This window comes from Oncorhynchus masou, chromosome 29 (assembly GCF_036934945.1).
Source record: "Oncorhynchus masou masou isolate Uvic2021 chromosome 29, UVic_Omas_1.1, whole genome shotgun sequence".
Classification (NCBI taxonomy): domain Eukaryota; kingdom Metazoa; phylum Chordata; class Actinopteri; order Salmoniformes; family Salmonidae; genus Oncorhynchus; species Oncorhynchus masou.
Window position 1 is genome coordinate 12,484,099 of NC_088240.1, and position 18,927 is coordinate 12,503,025.

Below are 18,927 nucleotides of genomic sequence, written 5' to 3' on the forward strand. Positions count from 1 at the left end.
AAGCTAATCTAAATATGCTAATCTTCACACACTTCATAAACAGCCGATAGTACCCGTTGCCCCCCTTCTCTCTATTTCTCTCAGTAGTTGTGCAGAGTGGAATGCCATAGCCACGAGGGGTCCGTCAGTAATGACAGACCCCTCATTAATAGCCCGCCCTGGTCTCTGTGTCTCCTGGGGGAGTTTGGGACCAGCAGTCCGAGCCATTCTATTAGTTCTATTTAGCGCCCTCCACCTGTCCATGCCAACGTTCCCAGAACACCGCTCGAAAATCCTCACACTGAATTCTGGGAAGTTGTTTCGCATCCTTTTTTACCAGGCCCTCTTAGCTAATTAATCTGGGGCTTGCATTTAGCCGGTAATTGGGTTTGTTCTGTTCCCCTCCCCCTCCAGCCTACGCTGTATGCCTGTTTTGAGTCCATCTCTTTTTTCCATCTCCTATTCCCCGGTTTTTTTATCATCCTCCAAAAGCCATCCAATTAATATGCTAATGAGATAATACATATTTATGGTGGTTTTAAATTATGCAGACAGCTTTCAGAGCCCGGTGTGAAACTTCAAAGCCTTGCATCGCTAACGAGGCAGGGCTTGATTTGCATACTGCTTTAATCAGCTGAATACTGATTATACTTCATTATAGAGTGTGAGGGGAGAGGAGAGGGGGAGAGAGGAGAGGAGAGGGGGAGAGAGAAGAGGAGAGGAGGGGGAGAGAGCTGCCAGCTGCAATCGTTTATTTTTCCTTCCAGAGAGAGAGAACTTTTCCAGTAGTCGTGACAATCCTCGTGCGCACAGGAGACAGAGAGAGAGTCGGAGAAGAAGAGGGAGACCATTGCAAAGGAAAGAGAAAGGTAGAGAAAGAGAGAGAAAAAGAGCTGTTAGTCTAAACCCTGTTGGGTTTCGTGGAGTACTGAGGCTGTATCTCAGTAGTAGTTGTGTGTGTGTGTGTGTGTGTGTGTGTGTGTGTGTGTGGTTGGCTGTAGTTGTACTGGACTCAGCTCGCTGACCAGTGGAAAGTAGAGAGGGAGGAGTGGGAGGGGCAGTGTGCCGACTGGACAGCCTGACGGAGGGTCTGTCCGGTGGAACCAAGCCTATCTGCTGTCTCTAGCTTTTGCAACCATGCTTGAACATTAAGGGGCACCAGAAGTGGGTGAGTCGCGGGGTCCGATGTAGTGTGTTTGTGTGCGTGCATGCGGATGTGTGTATATAAGAGAGAGAGAGATCATCAAGGACCAAGTCAAAAGGGGGAAAAATGTGCTCTTGCTGGGCTTTTATGGATGTAAACGCATCCAGGGTCTCTGTTGTTTGCCATTTTCTTGGTTGAGGATGTTGATTATCACTGTATTTAATGGGGCTTTCTAATAAGTTGGAAAATGTAGGCGGCCACGAAGAAATTTAGGCGCACAATGGAAAATATTTGAGGTATTTTCAAGGCGCACTGGTGCTCCTATATTAAAATTCCAGGTCACACAGCTAAATATTTAGGAGCACATGCAAGTCAAATGGTTGCATTGTAGAACTCTATTACTGTGTGTGTGTGTTTATTAGAAAACATTATCATGCTCTGTTGAAGTAGTGGGATGTGTCTAGTGTCATTATAGTAGGGTAGAAGACATCCGATCTTTATAAGATGTGGGCTTTAGGGGCTGTTTTGGGATGGGATGGTGGGGGCGGTGATTTTCGAGACTGTTGAGTAAAATCCTCTCTGTCTGCCTCTTCCAGATTCTAGAATGAGTAATGTGTCAGAAACGAGTACATGTGGAATGGAGAGTCAGAGTGGGGACGGCAACACAGGTGAGTTACCTGTTGTGACCTGCCGCTGCTTTGCTCTGCCTGTCTGGAACTCCTTCAACTGGTCACAAACGGATAATGAAAAGGACCTTGGTTCATTAGGCTATTAGTTCAGTTAATGGTCTTCTGTTTGAAAACCTTTGGTCCTTTTTCTTGCCCTCTGCACACAGCCGTGTGTGTGTGTGTGTGTGTGTGTGTGTGGAGCAACCTAACGGCATGAGAGGTTCAGTGAGTTGTTGTTTTCTTTATTTGACCAGGTAGGCCAGTTGAGAACACCTTTATTTGACCAGGTAGGCCAGTTGAGAACACCTTTATTTGACCAGGTAGGCCAGTTGAGAACACCTTTATTTGACCAGGTAGGCCAGTTGAGAACACCTTTATTTGACCAGGTAGGCCAGTTGAGAACACCTTTATTTAACCAGGTAGGCCAGTTGAGAACACCTTTATTTGACCAGGTAGGTCAGTTGAGAACACCTTTATTTGACCAGGTAGGCCAGTTGAGAACACATTTATTTGACCAGGTAGGCCAGTTGAGAACACCTTTATTTAACCAGGTAGGCCAGTTGAGAACACCTTTATTTAACCAGGTAGGCCAGTTGAGAACACCTTTATTTAACCAGGTAGGCCAGTTGAGAACACCTTTATTTAACCAGGTAGGCCAGTTGAGAACATCTTTATTTAACCAGGTAGGCCAGTTGAGAACACCTTTATTTAACCAGGTAGGCCAGTTGAGAACACCTTTATTTAACCAGGTAGGCCAGTTGAGAACACCTTTATTTGACCAGGTAGGCCAGTTGAGAACACCTTTATTTGACCAGGTAGGCCAGTTGAGAACACCTTTATTTAACCAGGTAGGCCAGTTGAGAACACCTTTATTTGACCAGGTAGGTCAGTTGAGAACACCTTTATTTGACCAGGTAGGCCAGTTGAGAACACCTTTATTTGACCAGGTAGGCAAGTTGAGAACACCTTTATTTGACCAGGTAGGCCAGTTGAGAACACCTTTATTTAACCAGGTAGGCCAGTTGAGAACACCTTTATTTGACCAGGTAGGTCAGTTGAGAACACCTTTATTTGACCAGGTAGGCCAGTTGAGAACACCTTTATTTGACCAGGTAGGCAAGTTGAGAACACCTTTATTTGACCAGGTAGGTCAGTTGAGAACACCTTTATTTGACCAGGTAGGCCAGTTGAGAACACATTTATTTGACCAGGTAGGTCAGTTGAGAACACCTTTATTTAACCAGGTAGGCCAGTTGAGAACACCTTTATTTAACCAGGTAGGCCAGTTGAGAACACCTTTATTTAACCAGGTAGGCCAGTTGAGAACACCTTTATTTAACCAGGTAGGCCAGTTGAGAACATCTTTATTTAACCAGGTAGGCCAGTTGAGAACACCTTTATTTAACCAGGTAGGCCAGTTGAGAACACCTTTATTTAACCAGGTAGGCCAGTTGAGAACACCTTTATTTGACCAGGTAGGCCAGTTGAGAACACCTTTATTTGACCAGGTAGGCCAGTTGAGAACACCTTTATTTGACCAGGTAGGCCAGTTGAGAACACCTTTATTTAACCAGGTAGGCCAGTTGAGAACACCTTTATTTGACCAGGTAGGTCAGTTGAGAACACCTTTATTTGACCAGGTAGGCCAGTTGAGAACACCTTTATTTGACCAGGTAGGCAAGTTGAGAACACCTTTATTTGACCAGGTAGGCAAGTTGAGAACACCTTTATTTGACCAGGTAGGCCAGTTGAGAACACCTTTATTTGACCAGGTAGGCCAGTTGAGAACACCTTTATTTGACCAGGTAGGCCAGTTGAGAACAAGTTCTCATTTACAACTGCGACCTGGCCAAGATAAAGCAAAGCAGTGCGACACAAACAACAACACAGAGTTACACATGGAATAAACAAACATACAGTCAATAATACAATAGAAAAAGTCTATGTACAGTGTGTGCAAATGAGGTAAGATAAGGGAGGTAAGGCAATAAATAGGCCATAGTGGCGAAATAATTACAATATAGCAAATAAACACTGGAATGGTAGATGTGCAGAGGATGAGTGTGCAAGTAGAGATACTGGGGTGCAAAGGAGCAAAATAAATAAATAACAGTATGGGGATGAGGTAGTTGGATGGGTTATTTACAGATGGGCTATGTACAGGTGCAGTGATCTGTGAGCTGCTCTGACAGCTGGTGCTTAAAGTTAGTGAGGGAGATATGAGTCTCCATCTTCAGTGATTTTTGTAGTTCGCTCTAGTCATTGGCAGCAGAGAACTGGAAGGAGAGGTGGTGCTTGTGTTACTTCAGTGTGTGCATTATTTTCACACGTGTTGATCTGTGTGCGCTATGTGAAACTGGGGGGTGAGAGAGTGCTATGTGAAACGGGGGGGGGGGTGAAAGAGTGCTATGTGAAACGGGGGGGTGAAAGAGTGCTATGTGAAACGGGGGGGGGGTGAGAGAGTGCTATGTGAAACGGGGGGGGGGGTGAAAGAGTGCTATGTGAAACGGGGGGGTGAAAGAGTGCTATGTGAAACTGGGGGGGGGTGAGAGTGCTATGTGAAACGGGGGGGTGAGAGAGTGCTATGTGAAACTCGGGGAGGGTGAGAGTGCTATGTGAAACTGGGGGGGGGTGAGAGAGTGCTATGTGAAACGGGGGGGGGGTGAAAGAGTGCAATGTGAAACTGGGGGGGGGGGTGAGAGTGCTATGTGAAACGGGGGGGGGGTGAGAGAGTGCTATGTGAAACGGGGGGGTGAAAGAGTGCTATGTGAAACTGGGGGGGGGGGTGAGAGTGCTATGTGAAACGGGGGGGGGGGGTGAGAGAGTGCTATGTGAAACTGGGGGGAGGGTGAGAGTGCTATGTGAAACTGGGGGGTGAGAGAGTGCTATGTGAAACGGGGGGGTGAAAGAGTGCTATGTGAAACTGGGGGGGGGTGAGAGTGCTATGTGAAACGGGGGGGGGGGTGAGAGAGTGCTATGTGAAACGGGGGGGGGGGTGAGAGAGTGCTATGTGAAACTCGGGAGGGTGAGAGTGCTATGTGAAACTGGGGGGGGGTGAGAGAGTGCTATGTGAAACTGGGGGGGGGGGTGAAAGAGTGCTATGTGAAACTGGGGGGGTGAGAGTGCTATGTGAAACGGGGGGGGGTGAGAGAGTGCTATGTGAAACGGGGGGGTGAGAGAGTGCTATGTGAAACGGGGGGGGTGAGAGAGTGCTATGTGAAACGGGGGGGTGAAAGAGTGCAATGTGAAACGGGGGGGTGAGAGAGTGCTATGTGAAACGGGGGGGTGAAAGAGTGCTATGTGAAACGGGGGGGGGTGAGAGTGCTATGTGAAACGGGGGGGGGTGAGAGAGTGCTATGTGAAACGGGGGGGGTGAAAGAGTGCTATGTGAAACGGGGGGGGGTGAGAGAGTGCTATGTGAAACGGGGGGTGAAAGAGTGCTATGTGAAACGGGGGGGTGAGAGTGCTATGTGAAACGGGGGGGGGTGTGAAAGAGTGCTATGTGAAACTGGGGGGGGGGTGAGAGTGCTATGTGAAACGGGGGGGTGAGAGAGTGCTATGTGGGGGGGGTGAAAGAGTGCTATGTGAAACGGGGGGGGGGGGTGAAAGAGTGCTATGTGAAACGGGGGGGTGAGAGAGTGCTATGTGAAACCTGGGGGGGGAAAGAGTGCTATGTGAAACGGGGGGGTGAGAGAGTGCTATGTGAAACGGGGGGGGTGAAAGAGTGCTATGTGAAACGGGGGGGGGGGGGTGAGAGTGCTATGTGAAACGGGGGGGGGGGTGAGAGAGTGCTATGTGAAACGGGGGGGGGTGAGAGTGCTATGTGAAACGGGGGGGGGGTGAAAGAGTGCTATGTGAAACAGGGGGGGGGTGAAAGAGTGCTATGTGAAACGGGGGGGGAGGGTGAGAGTGCTATGTGAAACTGGGGGGGTGAAAGAGTGCTATGTGAAACGGGGGGGTGAGAGAGTGCTATGTGAAACTGGGGGGGGGGGTGTGAGTGCTATGTGAAACGGGGGGGGGTGAGAGTGCTATGTGAAACTGGGGGGGGGGGTGAGAGAGTGCTATGTGAAACGGGGGGGGGGGGGGGGTGAAACTGGGGGGGGTGAGAGTGCTATGTGGGGGGTGAGAGTGCTATGTGAAACTGGGGGGGGGTGAGAGTGCTATGTGAAACTGGGGGGGGGGGTGAGGGTGCTATGTGAAACTGGGGGGGTGAGAGAGTGCTATGTGAAACTGGGGGGGGGTGAGTGCTATGTGAAACTGGGGGGGTGGGGGTGAAACTGGGGGGGTGAGAGAGTGCTATGTGAAACTGGGGGGTGAGAGTGCTATGTGAAACTGGGGGGGGGTAGTGTGAAACTGGGGGGGGGGGTGAGAGTGCTATGTGAAACTGGGGGGGGGTGAGAGTGCTATGTGAAACTGGGGGGGGGGGTGAGAGTGCTATGTGAAACTGGGGGGGGGTGAGAGAGTGCTATGTGAAACTGGGGGGGTGAGAGTGCTATGTGAAACTGGGGGGTGAGAGAGTGCTATGTGAAACTGGGGGGGTGAGAGAGTGCTATGTGAAACTGGGGGGGGGTGAGAGTGCTATGTGAAACTGGGGGGGGGTGAGAGAGTGCTATGTGAAACTGGGGGGGGGTGAGAGAGTGCTATGTGAAACTGGGGGGGTGAGAGAGTGCTATGTGAAACTGGGGGGGGGTGAGAGAGTGCTATGTGAAACTGGGGGGTGGAGAGTGCTATGTGAAACTGGGGGAGGGTGAGAGTGCTATGTGAAACTGGGGGGGTGAGAGAGTGCTATGTGAAACTGGGGGGGGGTGAGAGTGCTATGTGAAACTGGGGGGGGGGTGAGAGTGCTATGTGAAACTGGGGGGGGGTGAGAGAGTGCTATGTGAAACTGGGGGGGGGGGTGCTATGTGAAACTGGGGGGTGAGAGAGTGCTATGTGAAACTGGGGGGGGGGGTGAGAGAGTGCTATGTGAAACTGGGGGGGGGTGAGAGTGCTATGTGAAACTGGGGGGGGGGGGGTGAGAGAGTGCTATGTGAAACTGGGGGAGGGTGAGAGTGCTATGTGAAACTGGGGGGGGGTGAGAGAGTGCTATGTGAAACTGGGGGGGTGAGAGAGTGCTATGTGAAACGGGGGGGTGAGAGAGTGCTATGTGAAACTGGGGGGTGGGTGAGAGTGCTATGTGAAACTGGGGGGGTGAGAGAGTGCTATGTGAAACTGGGGGGAGGGTGAGAGTGCTATGTGAAACTGGGGGGGTGAGAGAGTGCTATGTGAAACTGGGGGAGGGTGAGAGTGCTATGTGAAACTGGGGAGAGGGTGAGAGAGTGCTATGTGAAACTGGGGGAGGGTGAGAGAGTGCTATGTGAAACTGGGGGGGGGTGAGAGTGCTATGTGAAACTGGGCGGGGGTGAGAGTGCTATGTGAAACTGGGGGAGGGTGAGAGTGCTATGCGAAACTGGGGGAGGGTGAGAGAGTGCTATGTGAAACTGGGGGGGAGGGTGAGAGTGCTATGTGAAACTGGGGGGTGAGAGAGTGCTATGTGAAACTGGGGGGGGGTGAGAGTGCTATGTGAAACTGGGGGGAGGGTGAGAGTGCTATGTGAAACTGGGGGGAGGGTGAGAGAGTGCTATGTGAAACTGGGGGGAGGGTGAGAGTGCTATGTGAAACTGGGGGGGTGAGAGAGTGCTATGTGAAACTGGGGGGAGGGTGAGAGTGCTATGTGAAACTGGGGGAGGGTGAGAGAGTGCTATGTGAAACTGGGGGGTGAGAGTGCTATGTGAAACTGGGGGAGGGTGAGAGTGCTATGTGAAACTGGGGGGGTGAGAGAGTGCTATGTGAAACTGGGGGGGGTGAGAGTGCAATGTGAAACTGGGGGGGGGTGAGAGTGCTATGTGAAACTGGGGGGAGGGTGAGAGAGTGCTATGTGAAACTGGGGGGAGGGTGAGAGTGCTATGTGAAACTGGGGGGTGAGAGAGTGCTATGTGAAACTGGGGGAGGGTGAGAGTGCTATGTGAAACTGGGGGAGGGTGAGAGAGTGCTATGTGAAACTGGGGGAGGGTGAGAGAGTGCTATGTGAAACTGGGGGGGTGAGAGTGCTATGTGAAACTGGGCGGGGGTGAGAGTGCTATGTGAAACTGGGGGAGGGTGAGAGTGCTATGTGAAACTGGGGGGAGGGTGAGAGTGCTATGTGAAACTGGGGGAGGGTGAGAGTGCTATGTGAAACTGGGGGAGGGTGAGAGTGCTATGTGAAACTGGGGGGGGGTGAGAGAGTGCTATGTGAAACTGGGCAGGGGGGTGAGAGTGCTATGTGAAACTGGGCAGGGGGTGAGAGTGCTATGTGAAACTGGGGGGGGGTGAGACTGGGGGGTGAGAGTGCGATGTGAACGGGGGGTGTGAGAGTGCTATGTGAAGGGGGGTGTGAGAGTGCTATGTGAATGGGGGGGTGTGAGAGTGCTATGTGAAGGGGGTGTGAGAGTGCTATGTGAAGGGGGGTGAGAGGGTGCTATGTGAAGGGGGTGTGAGAGTGCTATGTGAAGGGGGTGTGAGAGTGCTATGTGAAGGGGGTGTGAGAGTGCTATGTGAAGGGGGTGTGAGAGTGCTATGTGAAGGGGGGTGTGAGGGTGCTATGTGAAGGGGGGTGTGAGAGTGCGATGTGAAGGGGGTGTGAGAGTGCTATGTGAAGGGGGGTGTGAAGGGGGTGTGAGAGTGCTATGTGAAGGGGGGTGTGAGAGTGCTATGTGAAGGGGGTGCGAGAGTGCTATGCGAAACTGAGGGGGTGCGAGAGTGCGATGTGAAACTGGGGGGGGGTGAGAGGGTGCTATGTGAAACTGGGGGGGGTGAGAGGGTGCTATGTGAAACTGGGGGGTGAGAGTGCTATGTGAAGGGGGTGTGTGAGAGTGCTATGTGAAGGGGGGTGTGAGAGTGCTACGTGAAGGGGGGTGAGAGGGTGCTATGAGAAGGGGGTGTGAGAGTGCTATGTGAACAGGGGGGTGTGAGTGCTATGTGAACAGAGGGGGTGTGAGAGTGCTATGTGAACAGGGGGAGGTGTGTGAGAGTGCTATGTGAACAGGGGGTGTGTGAGAGTGCTATGTGAAGGGGGGGTGTGAGTGCTATGAGAAGGGGGTGTGTGAGTGCTATGTGAACAGGGGGGTGTGAGAGTGCTATGTGAACAGGGGTGGTGTGAGAGTGCTATGTGAAGGGGGGTGCGAGAGTGCTATGTGAAGGGGGTGCGAGAGTGCTATGTGAAGGGGGGTGTGGGAGTGCGATGTGAAGGGGGTGTGAGAGTGGAGAGTGCTATGTGAAGGGGGTGTGTGAGTGCTATGAGAGAGTGGGGTGTGAGTGCTATGTGAAGGGGGTGCGAGAGTGCTATGTGAACGGGCGGGGGTGTGAGAGTGCTATGTGAAGGGGGGTGTGAGAGTGCTATTTGAAGGGGGGGTGAGTGCTATGTGAACAGGGGGTGTGAGTGCTATGTGAACAGGGGGGTGTGTGTGCTATGTGAACAGGGGGGTTGTGAGAGTGCTATGTGAACGGGCGGGGGTGTGAGAGTGCTATGTGAAGGGGGGTGTGAGAGTGCTATGTGAATGGGGGGTGTGAGAGTGCTATGTGAAGGGGGGTGAGAGGGTGCTATGTGAAGGGGGTGTGAGAGTGCTATGTGAAGGGGGTGTGAGAGTGCTATGTGAAGGGGGTGTGAGAGTGCTATGTGAAGGGGGTGTGAGAGTGCTATGTGAAGGGGGTGTGAGGGTGCTATGTGAAGGGGGTGTGAGAGTGCGATGTGAAGGGGGGTGTGAGAGTGCTATGTGAAGGGGGGTGTGAAGGGGGTGTGAGAGTGCTATGTGAAGGGGGGTGTGAGAGTGCTATGTGAAGGGGGGTGCGAGAGTGCTATGCGAAACTGAGGGGGTGCGTAGAGTGCGATGTGAAACTGGGGGGGGGGGGTGAGAGGGTGCTATGTGAAACTGGGGGGGGGTGAGAGGGTGCTATGTGAAACTGGGGGGTGAGAGTGCTATGTGAAGGGGGTGTGTGAGAGTGCTATGTGAAGGGGGGTGTGAGAGTGCTACGTGAAGGGGGGTGAGAGGGTGCTATGAGAAGGGGGTGTGAGATTGCTATGTGAACAGGGGGGTGTGAGTGCTATGTGAACAGAGGGGGTGTGAGAGTGCTATGTGAACAGGGGGAGGTGTGTGAGAGTGCTATGTGAACAGGGGGTGTGTGAGAGTGCTATGTGAAGGGGGTGTGAGTGCTATGAGAAGGGGGGTGTGTGAGTGCTATGTGAACAGGGGGTGTGAGAGTGCTATGTGAACAGGGGTGGTGTGAGAGTGCTATGTGAAGGGGGGTGCGAGAGTGCTATGTGAAGGGGGGTGCGAGAGTGCTATGTGAAGGGGGGGTGTGGGAGTGCGATGTGAAGGGGGTGTGAGAGTGGAGAGTGCTATGTGAAGGGGGGGTGTGTGAGTGCTATGAGAGAGTGGGGTGTGAGTGCTATGTGAAGGGGGGTGCGAGAGTGCTATGTGAACGGGGCGGGGGGTGTGAGAGTGCTATGTGAAGGGGGGTGTGAGAGTGCTATTTGAAGGGGGGTGAGTGCTATGTGAACAGGGGGTGTGAGTGCTATGTGAACAGGGGGGGGGTGTGTGTGCTATGTGAACAGGGGGGTTGTGAGAGTGCTATGTGAACGGGTGGGGGGTGTGAGAGTGCTATGTGAAGGGGGGTTTGAGAGTGCTATGTGAAGGGGGGTGTGTGAGTGCTATGTGAAGGGGGGTGTGAGTGCGATGTGAAGGGGGGTGCGAGAGTGCTATGTGAACGGGCGGGGGTGTGAGAGTGCTATGTGAAGGGGGTGTGAGAGTGCTATGTGAAGGGGGTGTGAGAGTGCTATGTGAACAGGGGGGTGTGAGTGCTATGTGAACGGGGGGGGTTGTGAGAGTGCTATGTGAACGGGCGGGGGTGTGAGAGTGCTATGTGAAGGGGGTGTGTGTGCTATGTGAACAGGGGGGTGTGTGTGCTATGTGAACAGGGGGGTTGTGTGTGCTATGTGAACGGGGGGGTTGTGAGAGTGCTATGTGAAGGGGGGGTGTGAGAGTGCTATGTGAACAGGGGGGTGTTTTTATGCTATGTGAACAGGGGGGTTGTGTGAGTGCTATGTGAACAGGGGGTGTGAGTGCTATGTGAACAGGGGGTGTGAGTGCTATGTGAAGGGGGTGTGAGTGCTATGTGAAGGGGGGTGGGGGGTGAGTGCTATGTGAAACTGGGGGGGGGGGGGGTGAGAGGGTGCTATGTGAAACTGGGGGGTGAGAGGGTGCTATGTGAAACTGGGGGGGGGGGGTGAGAGGGTGCTATGTGAAACTGGGGGGGTGAGAGTGCTATGTGAAGGGGGGCGTGAGAGTTGCTTTGTGAACGGGGGGGTGTGAGAGTGCTACATTACATTACATTTAAGTCATTTAGCAGACGCTCTTATCCAGAGCGACTTACAAATTGGTGAATTCACCTTCTGACATCAGTGGAACAGCCACTTTACTGCTATGTGAAGGGGGGGTGTGAGAGTGCTATGTGAAACTGGGGGGGGGTGAGAGGGTGCGATGTGAAGGGGGGTGAGAGGGTGCTATGAGAAGGGGGTGTGAGAGTGCTATGTGAACAGGGGGGTGGGAGTGCTATGTGAACAGGGGGAGTGTGAGAGTGCTATGTGAACAGGGGGTGTGAGAGTGCTATGTGAAGGGGGTGTGAGAGTGCTATGTGAAGGGGGGTGCGAGAGTGCTATGTGAAGGGGGTGCGAGAGTGCTATGTGAAGGGCGGGTGTGAGAGTGCTATGTGAAGGGGGGGGGTGAGAGAGTGCGATGTGAAGGGGGGTGAGAGGGTGCTATGAGAAGGGGGTGTGAGAGTGCTATGTGAACAGGGGGGTGTGAGTGCTATGTGAACAGGGGGGTGTGAGTGCTATGTGAACAGAGGGGGTGTGAGAGTGCTATGTGAACAGGGGGTGTGTGAGAGTGCTATGTGAAGGGGGTGTGAGTGCTATGAGAAGGGGGGTGTGAGAGTGCTATGTGAACGGGGGGGTGAGAGTGCCATTATTTTCCTCGTCTGATGACTTGATTGCTTTTCTGTTCTCAGAAATCCAAACGAATGGACTGGACTTTCAGAGGCAGACTGTTCAGACCACAAGCGCAATCACCAACGCACACACACAGGCTCTCCTCCAACAGGTAACAGCGACACACAGGAACAGCGCATTTAAATGGGTTAGGCTAGGAACAAGGCAGATTAATCAACCCGGTATGCTAATTAGCTGCTCTGCGGTTGCTTGGAAACAGATGGCGGAGAATATGCAAATCTATGCAGAATTCACATGCACTGCATAACATTTAAAAAACATTTTTTTTGATTAACTTCTTCACTCACCCCCTCCCTTCTTCCTTCCCTCTCTCCTTCCTCTCGCTGTTCTCTGTGGGCTGCAGTACATTTCAAACACCCACCTCCCTTCCTGCCTTTCTCATGTAGATAATTTTCTGTTAAGACAATACCTTCAATAGGTTACCTAGTATTGAAACCCTGTGTTTGTGGATATCTGTCAGTGGGAGTGTGTTTTGTCTTGGTGTGTAGATGTTTTCCACTTCTTCTACACTCCAAGGTTGAAAAGTAAAGTATGGGTCTTTCTCTAATCAAGAATCTAACAACTAGATTTTTGGCTTCTGTATACAATAAGTAGCAGTCAACATCATTATTTATTTAAAAACATACCGATATGGTGTACAGAGAACTGACGACTTGTGATAAATGCAACGTCTCGAGACTCTGGAATAAACCGCAACATGACGTTGTAAAAGAATGCGGATATATTTGGACTGGAAAAGAGTATTGCGCTCAGTTTACAGTCAGAGTATTGCACTTATCAGGAAGTGACTGTACCATGAGTCTGTTTCTATATGACATGTCTTCTGGGAAGGTTATCCTATCTATATGAGGTTATCCTATCTATATGAGGTTATCCTATATAATTAAGGTTAATTAAATCAAACATGAGGTTATCCTATATAATTAAGGTTAATTAAATCAAACATGAGGTTATCCTATATGAGGTTATCCTATATAATAAAGGTTAATTAAATCAAACATGAGTTTATCCTATATAAGGTTATCCTGTATAAGATTATCCTATATGAGTTTATCCTATATAATAAAGGTTAATTAAATAAAACATGAGTTTATCCTATGAGGTTATCCTAAATAATAAAGGTTAATTAAATCAAACATGAGGTTATCCTATCTATATGAGGTTATCCTATCTAATTAAGGTTAATTAAATCAAACATGAGGTTATCCTATATAATAAAGGTTAATTAAATCAAACATGAGGTTATCCTATATAATAAAGGTTAATTAAATAAAACATGAGTTTATCCTATATAAGGTTATCCTGTATAAGGTTATCCTATATGAGTTTATCCTATATAATAAAGGTTAATTAAATAAAACATGAGTTTATCCTATATGAGTTTATCCTATATGAGTTTATCCTATATGAGGTTATCCTATATGAGGTTATGCTATATGAGTTTATCCTATATAATAAAGGTTAATTAAATCAAACATGAGGTTATCCTATGTGAGTTTATCCTATATAAGGTTATCCTATGTACTCTGCTTCTAGTCCAAGTCAGAAGACTCGGGTGCAATTCCGACCTCCGTCCAGCAGGGCGTGCTGCCTCAGGCCCAGCTCATGCTGGCTGGGGGACAGATAGCTGGAGTAAGTGGCATGCTGTCTGCCTGCCTGCTTGCCTGTCAGTTCATCTGTCTGTCTGTAATGTGATGGATCTCTATGGTCTTCTCGTCTCATCTCCCTCATCTGCCCTGATCTGAAAGAACAGCAAATGCCCAGTAGGCATCGTCCACCATGATGCTTTCACTGTTCTTAGAGCAGGGCTGATAAGGAGAAGAACACACACACACACACACACACACACACACACACACACACACACACACACACAGAGAGAGGGTGTTGTTATGTCCAAATACTATTTTACTTGTTTCCTCTCCTTAGTGACCAGTGATTCATATAAAGATTGGATGGGAATTGATCTACCTATCATATGCATTCCATTAATTCCTGCTATGATCAGTGTGGCGTATAACCTGCTTGTGCATGCAGATCATGTCAACTCCCCTGACACACATCACCCTGGTACCATCTGTGTGTGTGCGTGAGCCCAGGCGTCATGCTCATCCGTGATCCTTCTGTCTCTGTCACATTGCCAGCATGCCCTCACATGTGACCTGAGGGTCAGACGGCCAGTGGCTGTGACATCTTCATCCAGTAAGGCTTCACAGCGAAGTCATCTTCTGTCCAAAAGCACGAGTCCTTTCCTCTCTCCATCTCTTGGCCCCTGGACACGCCGTCACTGCATCACATGTACTGCTTGACGTTGTATTCATTTGAAACATGAAAATCCTTTGACTTTTGAAATAGATAGTTAGGACAACCTACTGTTTCTCTTCTTCCCTGCTGTCTCTTTATTTCTCACACCGCTTTACCCTCTCTCCACAATATGTCATCTCTCGCTTTCTATCTCCCTCTTTCTCTCTGCCCTCCTCTCCTCTCCCACTCTACCATGTCCTCCTCTCTCCCTCTTTCCCCCTCTCTCTCTTACCTCTTCCTCTCTTCTCCCCCGCTCCTCTCTCTTACCTCTTCCTCTCTTCTCCCCCACTCCTCTCTCTTACCTCTTCCTCTCCTCTCCCCTGCTCCTTCTCTCTAGTTGACCCTGTCTCCAGCGCAGCAGCAGTTGTTGTTGCAACAGGCCCAGGCCCAGCTCCTAGCAGCAGCCATGCAGCAGCAGTCAGCCAGCCAGCAGAGCAGCACTACGGGGGCCAGCATCTCTGCCTCTGCAGCCACCCCTATCACACAACTACCCCTGTCCCAGCCCATCCAGATCACCTCTGTAAGAGATTCACACACACACACACACACACACACACACACACACACACACACACACACACACACACACACACACAGAGAGACACACACACACAGAGAGACACACACACACAAAGACAGGTAAACACACCACATCATCACTAGGGCTAGATGGAATCTGCAGGGGGCAGAGTATCCTGCTACCTCTAGAATGGGGTGTGAAATAAATAAAAAACTATGTAATGATGTCAAACCCAATACTGTTCCACTATATATCATATACCAACCACAGTGTCATCATGAATTGAATATGCAGGAACCATGGAGCTCTGGAGGTAATGTTCACATCGTTCCCCCTCAGATTCCCTCTGGTTCTACCCATCTCCCAGGCCAGCTCAGCCAGCTGGGATACCCCTATGAGATGGCGACCTTCAACAGTTACCTACCTGTAGTACTCCTTTTTAAATCACTGTTACATGAATGACTGGACCTGTATAATGTCACTGTAGTGGTACATCTGTAAAAACAGTGTAGTAGGAATGAGTGTGGTTTTTTTCCTGTAGCACATTAGAACCTGATCTCCATGAGGAAGCTTGATGAGAACCTTCCTCTGTTGATCTCTGCAGTATGAAGCTAGAAGGGAGACCTTTGAAGCCCTGTACCACTCTTACCTTTAGGACTATAGCCTGCCTGTTAATACTGTTGTACCTCTAGATACGAAGGCTCCATGTTTGTGTGAGATGAACAACAACAGCATTAAGTGATTTGTGTATACCTGTAGTAATGTGTGCTCCTCTCCTGGTGTGTGTGAGGATGTTCAGCAGTTACAACAGCTGCAGCAGCAGAACCTGACCATGCCCCAGTTTGTCCTGGTTCAGCCTGGCCACCACATCGCTACCCAGCTGCAGCCTGGCCAGTTCATCATCTCACAGTCACCACAGGGCCAGCAGAGTATGTACCACGCACACGCACACACACACACCACACGCACACACACACACCACACGCACACCACGCATGCACACACCACACACACACACGCACGCACGCACGCAGATGCACCCACACGAACACAGGCACGCAGATACACCCACACGAACACACGCACACACACACGCACACACACGAACACAGGCACGCAGATACACCCACACGAACACAGGCACGCAGATACACCCACACGAACACAGGCACGCAGATACACCCACACGAACACAGGCACGCAGATACACCCACACGAACACACACCACACGCACACACACACACCACGCACGCACGCAGATGCACCCACACGAACACAGGCACGCAGATACACCCACACGAACACAGGCACGCGCACATATACTCTCACCCTCCCTTTATGCCTCTTAAAAGTTCTCCATTATTCCCTCAACAGGTCTCCTGCAAGGCCAGAGTCTTCTAACTCAACTACCTCAAAGCCAAGCCAACCTCCTGCAGACTCATCCCAGCATCACGCTCTCCACACAGGTCAGACACTACAGATACGGCTACCATGTTTCAAACCTTTCGAGTTTAAACCTTGTTTAGTTTGTCTAACCCCATACACACCCCATCTCCCATCTTGTAGCCAGCGACTCCAACCCGCACGATAGCAGCCACGCCCATCCAGCCTCTGTCCCACAGCCAGACCTCACCCCCTAAACGCCTGGCCACACCCAGTCTGGAGGAGCCCAGTGACCTGGAGGAGCTGGAACAGTTTGCCAAGACCTTCAAACAGAGACGCATCAAACTGGGCTTCACACAGGTGTGTGTGTGGTTGGGGTTGTCAGGGAGCTGTAGGATGATGGGTGTGTGTGTGTGTGGTTGGGGTTGTCAGGGAGCTGTAGGAAGGTGGGTGTGTGTGTGTGTGGTTGGGGTGGTCAGGGAGCTGTAGGAAGGTGTGTGTGTGTGGTTGGGGTTGTCAGGGAGCTGTAGGAAGGTGTGTGTGTGGTTGGGGTTGTCAGGGAGCTGTAGGAAGGTGTGTGTGTGGTTGGGGTTGTCAGGGATCTGTAGGAAGGTGTGTGTGTGGTTGGGGTTGTCAGGGATCTGTAGGAAGGTGTGTGTGGTTGGGGTTGTCAGGAGGTGTGTGTGTGGTTGGGTTGTCAGGTAGCTGTAGGGAGGTGTGTGTGTGTGTGTGGTTGGGGCTGTCAGGGAGCTGTCGGAAGGTGTGTGTGTGTGTGTGTGTGTGTGTGGTTGGGGTTGTCAGGTAGCTGTTGGAAGGTGTGTGTGTGTGTGTGGTTGGGGCTGTCAGGGAGCTGTAGGAAGGTGTGTGTGGTTGGGGTTGTCAGGAGCTGTAGGGAGGTGTGTGTGGTTGGGTTGTCAGGTAGCTGTAGGAAGGTGTGTGTGTGTGTGTGTGTGTGTGTGTGGTTGGGGTTGTCAGGGAGCTGTAGGAAGGTGTGTGTGTGTGGTTGGGGTTGTCAGGGAGCAGTAGGAAGGTTTGTATGTGTGTTTGTATGATAACAGCAGAGCTGTCCCTTACCCTCTCTCTGTCTCCCCCAGGGAGATGTTGGCCTGGCTATGGGCAAGCTGTACGGTAACGACTTCAGCCAGACCACCATCTCCCGCTTTGAGGCCTTGAACCTGAGCTTTAAGAACATGTGCAAGCTGAAGCCACTGCTGGAGAAGTGGCTCAACGATGCAGGTTTGTCCCTGAGCTGACCGCCAGCCCTGTGTGTGTGCTGTATTGTGTACTGCATTGTGTACGTACATATACCTGGTCTTTACCTTTGTCCCTGTCCTTTGTCGCGGTGCTGTTTATGCAGACAATCTGTCGTCTGACCAGGCCCTGTCCAGCCCCAGCGCCCTGGGCTCCCCTGGCCTGGGTATGGAGGGGCTGAACCGCCGACGCAAGAAGAGGACCAGCATCGAGACCAACATCCGTTTGGCCTTAGAAAAGAGATTTCTGGAAGTGAGTGACATTTCATATTCTAGATTATCTCTCAGGAACTGCCCCATACTGAAAGGGAATCCCTGTGTTTTTGCCCTCTTCAAGCAGAACCAAAAACCTACCTCTGAGGAGATCACCATGATCGCCGACCAGCTCAACATGGAGAAGGAGGTGATCCGGGTGTGGTTCTGTAACCGCCGGCAGAAAGAGAAGAGGATCAACCCCCCCAGCGGTGGATATAGCAACACAGGGACAGGCAGCAGCCCCATCAAAACCATCTTCACCCCTACGATCCCCCTGGTATGGACAACGCACACTGGCATGTACCACACACACACACACACACACACACACACACACACACACACACACACACACACACACAAAGTGTTTTTTCCTATTCCATGTTCAACCCCTCTCCTTCTCCTTCCCTGTTGCAGGTGGCCAGTACGGCCAGCCTTGTGACCAGTAACACACCGACCACACTGACTGTAAACCCAGTGATGCCTCTCAACAGCACCAGCGTGTCTGGCCTGACGTTCACAGGTGCACAGGGAAAGAGACAGGATCATATTTAGCTATGGATCAATATTCTCTTCCTATTTACCACCTTCTGGTCCTCCAATACTAAACACCAGTCTCCCGTTCTGTCCCAGGCACGACCATAGGAGCGACCACGAACACGGCGTCTGTCATCTCCACGGCACCCATGGTTACTGCGGTGACCAGCTCCCCATCGCTAAGCCCCTCCCCCACGGCCCTCCAGGCCACGGCGGCGGAGACGGGCGGAACCCAGGAGCACACGGTGGTCACGCAGGCACCGTCGTCCCTAGCGACCACTCTGGGGACGGGTCAGGTGATGGTGGCTGGACTGGGCCTGTCGGCCGCCCTGCAAGGCGCCGCCCAGTTACCCACCAGCGCGAGTTTCGCCGCCATGGCCGGGCTTAACCAAGGACTTATGGCGTCATCGCAGTTCACTCCTGGGTGAGTCGGATGGGGAGGCAATATCTGAGCGCGGTCTGATCACAGAACATATCAAACTACAGGAAGGGCTGTCGTCATGCTCTATCTGGAATGCAGAATTATATAATGAAATAGAATATTTCAATAGGATTTGTGAATAGTCAAAATGTTTTGAATAATCATAGTATTAATAGTAGCATGTGATCATCACAATCTCAGGGATTGAAGGAGGAATCGGAATGATTTTTAATCTCTCCTGCTTTCTTACTCTGTGTGTCTCTGTGTAGGGGGGCCTTGCTGAGCTTGGCTCCAGGGGGGCTGGGAGGGGCTCTGAACCCCGCCATGTTGAGCAACAGCACCCTGGCCACCATCCAAGGTCTGTGGAGCGGCAAGTACACCTGT

At 51.2% G+C, this 18,927-nt stretch overlaps 1 protein-coding gene across 11 annotated transcripts in view; it reads left to right on the forward strand.

Annotated features, from left to right (window-relative positions):
* The window catches only part of LOC135519005 (POU domain, class 2, transcription factor 1-like), a 38,998-nt gene that overhangs the window by 12,365 nt on the left and 7,706 nt on the right, over positions 1-18,927 (forward strand). Inside the window, exons 2-15 of one of the 11 annotated variants that reach the window (XM_064944031.1) lie at positions 11,872-11,963; positions 12,216-12,254; positions 13,409-13,504; positions 14,514-14,696; positions 15,036-15,122; positions 15,496-15,625; positions 16,072-16,163; positions 16,264-16,440; positions 17,175-17,315; positions 17,428-17,583; positions 17,668-17,862; positions 18,003-18,108; positions 18,219-18,546; positions 18,813-18,913. In XM_064944031.1, coding sequence (XP_064800103.1) covers positions 11,872-11,963; positions 12,216-12,254; positions 13,409-13,504; positions 14,514-14,696; positions 15,036-15,122; positions 15,496-15,625; positions 16,072-16,163; positions 16,264-16,440; positions 17,175-17,315; positions 17,428-17,583; positions 17,668-17,862; positions 18,003-18,108; positions 18,219-18,546; positions 18,813-18,913 — 1,923 coding nt within the window. The other 10 variants (XM_064944030.1, XM_064944038.1, XM_064944032.1 and 7 more) reach the window with 10 other exon arrangements.